The sequence below is a fragment of the Orcinus orca genome, chromosome 1 (genome assembly GCF_937001465.1).
Source record: "Orcinus orca chromosome 1, mOrcOrc1.1, whole genome shotgun sequence".
Lineage (NCBI taxonomy): Eukaryota > Metazoa > Chordata > Mammalia > Artiodactyla > Delphinidae > Orcinus > Orcinus orca.
Window position 1 is genome coordinate 179,631,351 of NC_064559.1, and position 12,577 is coordinate 179,643,927.

The window sequence follows — 12,577 nt, forward strand, 5'->3', positions numbered from 1 at the left end:
GAGCCTGCAAGCCACAACTAGTGAGCCCACGTGCCACAACTACTGAAGCCTGCGCGCCTAGAGCCCGTGCTCCACAACGAGAAGCCACGACAATGAGAAGCCCGCACATCGCAACGAAGAGTAGTCTCCGCTCGCCCACATACAGCAACGAAGACCCAACGCATCCAGAAATAAAATAAATAAATAAGTAAAATTACAAAAAAAAAAAAAAAACTGCACAGAGGATGTGCAGCTCGAGAGGTCAGAGGGGACCCGCTGCTGAGCGCCCCCCTCGGGCCAGGCGCAAGGATGCCCAGGCACCGCGGCCCTCGGAGGTGCTCTACAAAGGTAGAACCTGTCCGGATCACCAGTGCTGAAGAGAAGGGTGGGGGGACTTGGCCAGGCTTACTCCCCAAAGAGAAGCCTCCGGGCACTGGGCAGCCAACACCGGGCGTGAAGGCCACCCTCCGTGCAGTCTCGGCTTCAGCCCGCGGCCCTGCTACTGCCCTGTCTCCACAGCCAGGGTGGCGGGCTGGTCGGGCTTTGCAGCCCCTGGAGAGCCATCCTGGGGGGCGGGGGGGGGTCCCTTTTCTAGAAAGGTTATGCAAGCAGCCAGCACTTCACAACCAGTCAGCGGAGGACTTCTCCAAGCAGGGGCGGGCACAGCTGACCCTGAGAGGCTTTGAAAACTGCCCACTGTCGTAGGGAGCTGCTGTCACCAACAGGCGTAAGAGCCCTCAGTTTGCGGAATGGCTTTTATAAAAATGACTGAAGACTGTCTGATGGGACCACCAGATGGGAGAAGGGGTTAGAATTCACCCAGTCAGCCACATTCAAAGCACCCAAACAAGTATGAAGGCCTCTGTAAGTGAAGACATTGTAACTCAGCCCGTGAGAAACACGGACAGAGGCAGCTGGGTTGCCCTGGGTCAGGAAGCGGTGTTCCCACACGGGCTCTGGGGCCTCAGCCGTGATGGTGGCCTCGGACCAGTGCATGGAGGGACAAGAGGGAGCCCGCCTCCTTTCTGGGTCCCTCTGATGGAAGGGCTGTGCCAAATGGTGAGAAACATTTTTCTCCCAACACCCCCTTTCCAAATGAAAACCAGCAAAGCCTGCCGACCGTTGACAAACAGCCCGGCCCGAGCCCTGAGCCTCGGCCTCAGACACACTTTGCAGAGGAGCTGGCTCATGGGCAGGTGGTCCCAATGTTGCCAACGTGCCACGAGGAGCGTGGATTCAGTAGCTCGAATTTCACTGTGGAGGAAAAGCCAGCGAGGCCGATGACCTGAAATCGGAAGGCCTGGGTGCAGGAGGGCTGCCGGGGAGCGGACGGGGGTGGTGAGGCTTCTTTGTACCTCTACGTGCCGAGAACCTAAATTTGAAGCCTCTTTGGAAAATTCTGGTTCCTATTAAAAAGAAAGGCTCCTCTCTTAGCTTTTAAACAATCAGATCACCCACCTCAGCTGCTGCTCCCGGGGAGGACAGCCCGGCACTGACGGCTCAGGGGACGCACACACGCCGGCCCCGCACTCAGACGGCGCCCACCCGGCTGCGACACAAGCATTCCAAACAAAGTGTGTCTCTTGCTCTGCGTTATTTATTTCTTAAGTTAGAGTATACACCGAGTCCAGCCAGGATATAATGGGCACGAGCTCTGCCTGTCGTTATACCACATTAAGAAAATAGCTTTTCATACATTGCATTTCAACCGTAGTACCACCATTCTGGAAGGCAAAAGTCCCCTTGAGCAAAGCTGTAAAGTTCCCTCGAGCAAAACCCCATATGAGAGGGGTTTAGAGGCAGTTTCCCCAAAAGATTCTTTGTTAAGTGACCCCTTGATGCAAGGAGTGATTCCCGAGAAGAGAAGCGCGGCTTCCAAACTCAGACGTCAGAGAGACAGAGTTCTTGCCGTTCTGTGTGACGCCAAACTGACCGTCCTTTTGGACAACGAGTCCTCCAGCACAGGGCAGGGCCGACTCTGTTTCTGGTTTCACGGCTCTTGCTCAAGCAGTGCCCTCGGGTTCCGGCACTGGGCTGTGAGCACCAGCTGGACTCACCCCTCTCTGCCCACACAGGCCGCACGGCCCACCTTTTATAATGGCCTCGGCATCGGGGGAAGGAACAGCTACACGCTCGAAGCCACAGTGACGCAAGGTGGCTGGAGAAGCGCGGTGACCGATGGGCTCCCCTGGCACCCGGCCATCACCCGCTCCGCCCGGATGTCCTGCTTCTCGCCCGAGGCTGGAGGACCGCAAAGGAGAGTGTGGGACACCAGTCAGCACAGCGTGCGGGAGCCGGGACACATGGCGGGACATGCAAGTCACAAATACCTTCCGTCAAAATAAAATAATCTTAATAAAAACATAATTTAAAGGAAGTGTCAAAAGCTGAACGTAAAATCAAAGCTGTAAACTCCTGAAGTCCAAAGGCTCTCTTCAAGAATCATCCCTGTTTAAAAAAAAAAATTGAGCAATTATATGATGTATGTTAAAGTAAAGAAGTTAGGATTTGTAGTCAGCTGCTATGGAAACTATGCCTGGTTTTCATCGAGGACCAGTTGTAGTAGGAGCCTAACATGAATGAGAAGCTAAATTTCTGATTCCTATGGAATTATACATTCTCAAGACCTTACATGGACTCCACCTCTGCCCCAATACAAGTGTTCTTTTCCACAGCACCAGGCTCTTAACAGTGCCACTGACAGGGAATACATGCTCCAGGGGAGGCAGTTAGAAATTCCGTATCATTGACCAAATATCTACCCCATTACTGTTACAAAGTTTCCTTTCTCTCCACAGCAGTTACTTAGACTATCAAACTGCCTACAGCAAACTATCTGGTGAAGATTAATGAGTACATCAGTGCTAAATGCTGACCTGGCAGAGTAGGCAACCAATGCCCTCCTCCTGATTTAGACCTACTTCTCATGTCACCCACCGGACTAAGCTTATCACAGGCCAGGCAGCTAGGGGCCATGGGACCGTGAGAGCAGACCTGCGAGTGAAGAGGCCCCCTGGTGGAGAAGGCAAGGTGTGCAGGATTCAGGGAGGTCACCTGCCCGTGCCTGAGGCAGGAGCTCATCTTACCTGTGGGGGGACCCCCTCATCCCTGGTTCTCCCTTGGACCCCACAGAGTTCCGGCTGATGCCCCAGCCCCCTTCTGAGTGTATATTTCTGCCGACAGTTCGCTCAGTTACCTTAATGGGAATTTATACAATTCTCGGCAGTCGCCCACAGCTACTGCACTTTATAAACTTACGTGGTCACAAAAGACAAATATTCCAAGTTTGTTCAATAACTGCTCCGATTTTAACGGATTTGAAGAATAAGCAGCAATCAACACAAAAGTGTTGTATGTATTGGTTTTCAAGCACTTCTGGGGCTTCCCTGCTGGCACAGTGGTTAAGAATCCGCCTGCCAATGCAGGGGGCATGCGTTTGATCCCTGGTCCGGGAAGATCCCGCATGCTGCAGAGCAACTAAGCCCATGCGCCACAACTACTGAGCCTGCATGCCGCAACTACTGAAGCCCACGCGCCTAGAGCCCGTGCTCTGCAACAAGAGAAGCCACCGCAATGAGAAGCCCACGCATCACAATAAAGAGTAGCCTCCGCTCACTGCAACTAGAGAAAGCCCGTGCGCAGCAACAAAGACCCAATGCAGCCAAAAAAAAAACAAAAAATAAAACTACTTTTAAAAATAAAGCACTTCCTGGTGCAAGCTTGAGGGTCTGCAGAAATGACACTATGTTTTCCTACCTGTCACCTCCTTCAAGATCTCCAAGTTTACAGCTACATGAAATAACATGGCTCTAAGAATCCAGTTCCCCCAGATTTGGTCAGATTGGCACCTGAATGTAGCAATCGGCAAGGAGACAATTGCCCCTTGCCTGGTGTCCCCCTGCTGGAGTCCCCAAAGCAGGGTGGGTAGATGTACTGTAACTGGGACGGGGCAGGGGGGCGGGTCTCACCCATTTGATGCCCACGCTGACCTGACCACTTACATCCTCTGGCAGAAGAAAATTGTCAACACTAAACTTTCAGGATATCCTTACAATTCTATTGTTATTACCATCGAAAACAAAATAAAACTAAAGCTTAAAAATATCACTTACGTTACCATCAGTCATGATTTATTGATGGAAACTTCAGTTCAGTGATTTCAGAGTCAGGGGAGCTGCTCCCACTTCTGTCACTGTAGGTGTCCCTGTAGAATTCAGATGGTTTATCCATCAGTTCCCACCAAACACTTGCTTCACTTCCCTCATTCTATAGCCACCACTACCACAGGGATGCTTGTCTGCACACAGCAGAAATCAGAGACATTATATATGTAGCAGAAAGCTGCAGAGGCATTTTCTTCTTCTTGTTACAGAAGATACACATTCGCTTTATACTTCAGTCATGATGCCCTAACCACCGAGACAGGGTAACCGACTGGTTCCAGATAAAGGTAGCAGTAGGGCATGAAATCCACCCAGGCTGTGGCCGGCACCCCGATGAAGAAACACAGTTCCCCATTGACCACAGGGTCCCGGATATGATCGTGGCGCCAGATGCTGCAGAGGGGGAGACCTGGCCACCATGCCGGGTGGCTGGGGAAGGCCAGGGGTGGCACAGAAGCAGCCTGAGAAAACCCCAGAGAAGGAGAGGAAGCTTGCGTGTCAGCATGAGAAGCGCCCAGCAAGGCTCCCCGTTCCTGTGGTTTTGCCCATCACTGATGGTGTGATGATGGCCCGCTGGAAGGCATCAGTGACCACTCGAGGGACTAAGGGAGCGTAACCCCACCTGGGCGAGAGCCTGCAGCCTTTCTGGAGGTAATGTGGGAGCCTCCCCACGGAGGCCAGGAGGAGGCCAAAGTACGGTGGGGAAGGCTTGATAGGTCTGGACAGGAACTCAGGGTGATACTGAACTCCAACGAAAAAGGGATGATCTGAAACAGAAACGCAGAAGAACCAGCTTCACTGTGTGTCTGCGTAACATGTGAAAGATGGGAAAAAATCTGGTTAAATGCTCCACATTTCTGCAGACCCTAAAATGATTTGAAAACAACTTATGGGAGCCTGGGTAGAGGCAACCCCAAAGCACGGGAGAACTGATGCTCTCCCACCTGCACGCTGTCACCCTGCGGCCAAAGGCGCCTCCTCTCCAGGTTCCTGCCGCCCTTCCCCTCGCCACCCCACCCCCACCCCCACCCCCAGCTCCCTGACTTGCACGGGATTGAGTCCTGCAGGTCACGTGAGATTAGGCTTGAGAACCAAGTCCAAGCTCTCATTCTGAAGAACGAGGACCTGAAGCCAGAGGTCAAATGGCAAGGCCGCAGCGCAAGGGTGAGCCACCCGGGGCCCCAGAACCTCGCTCACCAAGACCCCCAGACAGCACCGCTGCCTGATGCGGTTAGGTCAAGGACAACAACTTACACTGCTGTGTTCTCCCCACATGCCAAGAAAGCCTGATTAAGTTCCCCACTAAACACAACGGCCCAAGCGATCACCTTCCAACTCCACAATTTCCATTCTCTCTCCTTCAACATCTTGGCCAACAAACTTCAAGCCTTGCTCCTCCAAACTCTTTTTCAAGACTGGATTCACCTGTCGAGGCACGAAGAACAATTTTGCTGGGCTCTCAGCTGACTGCGTGTCCGGCGTAACAGAAAGGAGAAAATGTGAAAGGTCACAGAGCTCAAATCCTCACCTCAAATCTGTGGCGGTGCCTCTCTTCCAGGTAATCTGCATCTCCGTAGAGTTTCCCTGGCAAAAGAAGCAGGCTGGCGTAAAGGATTCCGATCTCACAAAGGAGGCTATTCACAACCACATCTTGCTTCCCGGGTTGCTTCTTATCCTACCCGGCCAGGCCCTCTGAAGGTTATTTCTATGACTCTCCTACCGACCCCACCGCCTGCTCTAGCAGCACAGTTCAGACTAATTCTTGGGCCTTGACTCTTTGCAACCAAGGAAAACTAACAGAAACAGACTTTCACCACCACCTCTCACACGTGACTACAGAGGCACAAAGCGCTCTGGCGGCACCCAAAGCCGCACGGCACCTGCTGTGCCTGGGGACCCAGCGCGGCCCGTGCCAGCGGGTGTCTTCCCTGAGCCAGGTGAGACCCCCAAACCACAGGACGTTAGAGCCGGAGGACTGGACGACCACCTACTCAAGTGATGCAAACTACGGTGCCTCCAAACCCCAGATAGATGCACGGGTGCCCTGCCAACGATGACAGTTCCCAGTGGGAAGAAAAGAAAATCCAATCGAGTTCTTTTAAGTATTTTCCTCCTCAAATTTCCCCTACATCTTTAGCATATATTAGTACTTGTAGAATAAAATCTATTTAGGTTGAACCGGATGAGACTGCCATTTTTGTGGGACAAAAGTCACCAAGATCAGCAGTTTCATCTGGTTCGACCTGATAGGATAGGAGAGTTAAGGCTGCAGTGGATTTCACCTAACCGCCTCATTCTGCTGAGGGGTCCACACCCAAAGTCCCCCAGGTCCCCAGCTGTATTGCCTGTGACCTTTCTAAGAGCCACAGTGCTTTCTTTGGCTATTACAGTGCATCCTAAGGAGTGTCACCAGGAGAGGAATAAAGAACTTCAAAAGTAAGAACAAAACCAAAAACGCCAGCCTGGCCGCAGCACCAAGATGTGTGTCCTGGACATGCCAGCCACAGGCTGGGCCCATGGGAGGCAGCTCTTACTCATGACAGAGTTCGTGGTCTGGAACAGGGTTCTCCTCTTGCCCAGCCTCATGGTTCCGCCCATCTGGCCAGGGTTGTGTTCTGGCATATCTATGACCTGGAGACGTTCCAAAAACAAACATGTGCTACCAAACCCTGCTTCGGTTAGGAGACAGACCGCCCGCACTGAGCGCAGTGAGCCCGTGAGGGGGCCCAGCCTTTCCTCAGAAGCGACACTTGCAGAGGAAAAGGCCTCCCGGTGATCATTCTGAAGCCTTTGCTGGGTAAGTGTTTAATCCTCAGCCCGCCCTCCTGAGCCGCAGGACCAGACACAGCTGCCCCCTCCCCTGGCCGCTCCTGCCCCGACACTTGGGATCCTAAGTGCCTGCTCTAATAAAGACTAACACAGCAGCGTGGATACCAAACCAGACATGTGCGCACACGTTTCCTCCACCAGACTGACAGCTGCTCAGAGGAAAGGGATGCTCATCTGGGGTTGGCTGTGAACCAGGAGAGTTTGGTGAACATCTGTGGGACGCGGAGGCCGAGGCCCCTCAGCTGTGACAGCCCAGCCCACTGCCCGCTCCCCCGAGCACCTTCTGACCTGGGAGACCTTCTCTGTGCTCCCCTACCTCCCCAGGGTCCCACGCTTCAAAACCTCTGCTCTTTTCTTCCTGAGGTCTGAGTATTAGCAAAGTTCAATTTCAGGTCAATAAATACATACTAATGCTGTTCAAGTGCCCTGAGGTCAAGAGTCTTGTCCACCTTGTTTATCACAACATCCTCAGTATCAAGAACAGGCCTGTCACGCTTGGGCTGGGGATTCAAAGATGAATAAAGGCATTGTCTGTCCCCAGCTGAGCCACATTCCTCTGATGGGAGACATAACATGAGGAATGCCAGCCTCCTAGGGCTCCAGCCACCTAGGGCTCAGGCCTACGTCACATAATCAGTACTAAATTCCAGCAGTTCTTTAAAAAAACACCCATCTCCGAGGGTTGCTGGGGATTAAGTGAATTAATATATACAAAGCAGTGAGCACAGTGCCTGGTATATAATAAGTGCCTGCCTAAGTGTTTCATGTCAGTATTGTTCTAAAGCGCTCCTGGGAGGTAGGAGGGCAGGGGTGGAGAATTACTTTAATCAGGCTGCGGTGGCACCTGTCTTAAAAACTTTCTGTGGCAGACTGGGAAGAGTAGTGAGAGCCTACACGATGAAAAATAAAAGTTCTCCCTATCTGGGACGTCTGAAAGCGCGGGACCTCAGGGTTCTTTGGAATGAACCCAGTGGTCTCATTTCCCACCTCCGACCCTCAGTCACGTTCATCAACGCCCCTTCCACACCCTTCCAGATGCTCCAGACACTGGACTCACCACAGGATGATTGGTGTTAGGGTCAAACTCCGTAGAATTGGCATCTGAGAAACCAAAATACCTTTGTTATAAAAATAGTTACAACAAAACTGATTTCTTAAAAGTTTCATTCCTAAGCTCTAAATCACAATTTCCCTCCTCAGTTTAAAGTTATTCAGTGATTAGAACCAAAACCAGGGATGACATTTTTAAGATATAAGATACTCAACACACAAACACAGGTGAATTTTTTCCCATTACACCTGTAGCCCTCTGCGAAGTCAAGCTGCACAAAGTGGGGAAATCGGAAAGTCAAAACCGACGGCACAACCTCCAAATCCTTATTTAGACACTGCATCCTTTTGGCGGCTTATATTGTCTCAATTTGTTCACTTCTCGTCTCAGACTGTATCTCTCCTCAATGGGCAAATACCGTTTCTTCATTTCTTTCATCCTCAGCATCTTATACACCGCACTACCCAACGGCCCCACTCAAGAGCTAAATCAAAAGTTAACCTTTCTATCCTTTACTGAATTTACCGACTAACCAAAAGGGAAACCACTGCAGACTGAACGGGAAAGAACCAAGTCCCTGGCGCTGCGCGTCTGCTTGCTCTTTCTGTGCGACACGCGGGACAGCGTTCCCCTCTGGGGCCTACACGAGGGCCAGGCCTCAGCTGCGAGTCAGCTCATCACCAGGTCACTCATCCACCTGGGGACCCCAGTGGGTGCAGCAGCAGGAGATCATGGCTGTGAAGGGGTCCAGGGTGCCCGAGGGGCACCTCTAGGGTGGCGGGTGGTAGGACAGTGCCTGCCAGGAGCTCAGAAGCCAGCACCAGGGAGCATGATGCCTACAGAACTGAGCCACCGTCCCCTTGGGGTTACTGTGAAAAACGTGACGTGAACCCAGCCCTAACGGTCAGCTGGGCACAGGGAATCATACTGGTAAAGTTGGGCAGTCTTTCTATTCCTCGGGTTCTCGGGCTGCTCCGCTGAGTTTTCTTAGAGCTCATAAGGGTCCCGTAGCAGGCCCTTCCCTTGGCGGCCCCGATGGGGCCACTGCACCCCAGGGCTCACGCCGTGTATGGCCCGCTGCCCCACTGGCTGGGCTCGGCCGTGGGACACGAGCAGGCTCAGTAAAAGCCGGCAGAGCAAGCCTGTCATTTCGGGAGCCAGGCAGTCGCCACGCTGTGAGGAAGCTCAGCTGAATTAGTGAACGATGAGACTGAACCCCTGTCCCCGCTGGACAGGACGAGCTCAGACACACCACGTGGAGCAGAAAACCACACAGCCAGTCCACGCAACCCACAGAGTGCTGAGAAACAGGAAACCACTGAGTTTTCAGTCTGGACGCAGTAATATAGTCTGTGAGGCATGGGGCCAATATTAGTGAGTATTCCCCAAGTGCCAGGCACTGTGCTGGGACTATTTATAGGCATTATTTCATTCAACTCCTACAACCATGTGACGTAGGTACCACTATGACCCCCATCTTACAGAAGAAACAGAGGTCCAGAAAGACTAAGTAACTTGCCTAATATCACCCATCCTGAGTGATAAAGTCAAAATCTGAGCCCAGGTCTGACCAGCTCCAGCACCCAAGTTCATAATAACCACACAGCCTCACACCAGCCAGAGTTAGTTTCCTTGCCGGACACCAGCTCGGGGACGGTGGTCGTGATGACAGGAGTGCGGGCATCCCCAGAGCAGCAGCTGCAGGGGCGGAGCCAGGCGACTTGCTCAGCTGTGTTCCCTCCTCCGGTGGTTGGCGGTTCCCTCGGAGGACAGCGCTTTCCCTCAGTAAATTCAGCAGCTCCCCTAGCTGCATCTGCGAGGTACTGAGAAACCAGGCCTGGCCTCCATGGCTCCCCCTCACCCAACAGCTGCCAGAAACACTGAAGTGAGAAGTTAACAGATTTTTAAGTAGACACTTACTTACCTTGCCATCCCAGCACATTTCTTGAAAATTCAACCACTGCCAACTGCATTCCTAAGCACACGCCTTGCAGGTGGAGGGGAAAAACACATGAAACTCCATTGAAAAGTCAGTTCCCACATTTCCAACCCGCCTACGTGGACTTGGTGTCCTGATTGTTCCCAGAATTCCAATTACAAACTCTCGTAATTCCCTGCTATAAACATGCAACCCCCTGCTATGTTTTATCTGTACCAGATTTCAAAAACGGGGTCTAAGAGTATACGATGATTCCAGGTTTTAGAAGTCATGCGATTTTAGAAATAAATAATATTCTCTTCAGTACTTTAAAATTCAAGTCTTCTTACCCTCTCTCATTAAGTTCCCAGTTACGATTGGTCGTGTTGGAAATGACTAAAATTTACAGCACCAGGAAGCATCCAAAATCATTCTGCCCAATTAGACAGCTGGTGTCCCAAATAAGCATATAAAACGCAGTCTCACATGTCCTGCCAAACAGCTGGGTCCAGTAAATGGACAAGATTTCCTAATTGCTATTTCATTCTCTCAAAATTCTGTGACAGCCACGTGGAGCTCAAGCTTAAATTTTTCCTTTTAAAGACCAGTTGGAATTTCTCAAAAAACAGAACCAAAAAGGCTTATACTTGAGTTGCTATCTGGAAAGATGGCATCTGTGTTTGGTCTCGACGATCTCCGTTTTAGTTACAGGCTCCCACGGGGCACCTTTTCTTGTCTTTCCTACTCCTTACCCAAAAAAGGCTTCTTCTGTTTCCGAGCCCAGGAGATCGCTTGGATTTTTCCTTCAGTCCCTCGGACACCAAATCCTCCTGGAACCAGCACGCCACTGTGCAAGAGAGCATACCACAAGCACCCCTTTCCAGTCCAGCTCGCAATAACCCTCCAAGGAGTCACTTCCAAGACACTGGTGCCATGAAGTCACTCCACACACTTGGCTGCTGGGGCTAGGACTGTGATTTCAACACTGCCAATGAGCTGTGCAGAAACACTGTGGACTTAGAAAATGCACACAAAACCATCCACTTTCTTACTAACATCAGAAAATGCTTATAACCAGTTAAGAAAAAAAAAAAAAGATGTTGTACATAATTGTAATACCACCTCTGCACAGTATCTGTCCCAGGTAGGGATTCTTTCCTTAAGTTTGCGATTTTTTTTACCTCTTGGCTTGAAGTGCTCCCCTGAGTAGGAAGGGGGCCTTTGCTGGCCACACTGACCATGGCTGTATGGCTCCGTAAGATTCAGCTGTTCTCGTGAACTAGATATTCAGGCTTGACTTTTTACTATTGTAGACAAGAGCTGCCCAAAACGAACTATTTATGAGACTCGACTGACGGGTACTCAGCAAATGTTCTGGGTGAAACACCTTTAAATAATAAGCCTTATCCACAGATGCATTCAGTAAACATTATCAATAACATTAGAACTCGCTTTCTTCGCATTTAATGAAACTGACGAGCCATATTTTTGTGAGGCTTCAGTCATCCAGTATGTACGTAGTCCTTTCAGCAATTAAAAGACATTGACACAAGCCGATTACCTACCACCAGCACAAGAAAGCACAGCACTTGGTTCATTAAGACAAACCCCAAACCCCTGGAAAGCAAAGGTAGCGAGTTCTGCTTACTGAGCGCTGCACAGCTTCTGCCAGGCCTCGTGGTAGCGCACGGGCTCCTCCTGCAAGGTGCTCGGCTCCAAGTCCGTGGAATCTATGTACTGGGAGCGGCCAGAGCGGAGAGAAAAGCAGCAGCCTCGTGACTCCTGAGCGCTCACCATTTCTAAACAGTATTACCAACGCTCCATCTTTCTCAATTTTAAACTGAAGTTTAAAAACAACCCTAATGTATTTACACTTACTAATCTTTTTAAAATAAACTTTAAGATCTTTCTTATATTTTAAAATATGAGTTTCCTTCCCGAATCATTTAATTCCCAACTCTGGCTGTCCATCCGCTCTACACTCAGTCCGCTAGCGCAGACCCTGAAGTCCTCTCTGTTCAAGATGTCTCCCCCAGTCCATCTTCCCCCTAGGTCACTTCTCACTTTTCTCAACTGTGTTGAAGTATAATTTACACACAATGAAACACAAGCATCTAAGTGTGCACTTCATGAGTTTTGTCCCACACGCACACAAAGGTATGACCACCATTTCGATCAAGATCCAGAAAGTTCCTGTCACCCCCCCCCCCCCAGTTCCCTCTGCCCCCTGCAAACACCGTCCTCCCTGCTTCCTGCCTCAGACAATCTGGGCTCTGCTTTCATCACCGCAGGCTGTAGCTCCTCTAGAACTTCAGACAAATGGAACCATGCAGCGTGCAGCCTTCTGTGCCTGCCGCCTTCAGCTCCGTGCAATGTCTCTGAGATCCACCCGTGTTGTTGTGTATCACCACGGAGTTTATTCCTTTTTACTGCTGGGTACTTTTCTACTGTAGGAATACACCACACGACATGTTTATCCACCGACTCGTCCTAGACTTCTGGGCTGTCCCCAGATTTTGGCTGTTATGACTAACTGGTCCATTTGTATAAAAATAGATTCTTTTGGTGGACATGTTTTCATTTCTCTCGAGTAAATATCTGGGAGTGGGATTTCTGGGTCACACGCAGTAGGCGTGT

General features: G+C 50.8%; 1 protein-coding gene across 8 annotated transcripts in view; it reads right to left on the bottom strand.

The window, feature by feature from the left end:
• Positions 1–1,558: 1,558 nt before the first annotated feature.
• CTPS1 (CTP synthase 1) overlaps positions 1,559–12,577 on the bottom strand; it is a 30,654-nt gene continuing 19,635 nt past the window's right edge. For 3 of the 8 annotated variants that reach the window (XR_007475947.1, XR_007475951.1, XR_007475950.1), the window contains 9 exons: positions 11,589–11,677; positions 10,693–10,787; positions 9,947–10,009; positions 8,029–8,072; positions 6,677–6,773; positions 5,671–5,726; positions 5,471–5,567; positions 4,092–4,909; positions 2,370–2,427 (listed from right to left, as the gene is read on the bottom strand). Coding sequence is in view for 5 of the 8 variants with exons in the window: in XM_004266375.3 (XP_004266423.1) it covers positions 4,099–4,183; positions 4,765–4,909; positions 5,471–5,567; positions 5,671–5,726; positions 6,677–6,773; positions 8,029–8,072; positions 9,947–10,009; positions 10,693–10,787; positions 11,589–11,677 (771 nt within the window). In the remaining 3 variants the exon portion in view is untranslated. Of the gene's footprint in view, positions 2,428–4,091; positions 4,910–5,470; positions 5,568–5,670; positions 5,727–6,676; positions 6,774–8,028; positions 8,073–9,946; positions 10,010–10,692; positions 10,788–11,588; positions 11,678–12,577 lie in introns of all 8 variants that reach the window. The other 5 variants (XM_004266375.3, XM_033422004.2, XM_049706818.1 and 2 more) reach the window with 4 other exon arrangements.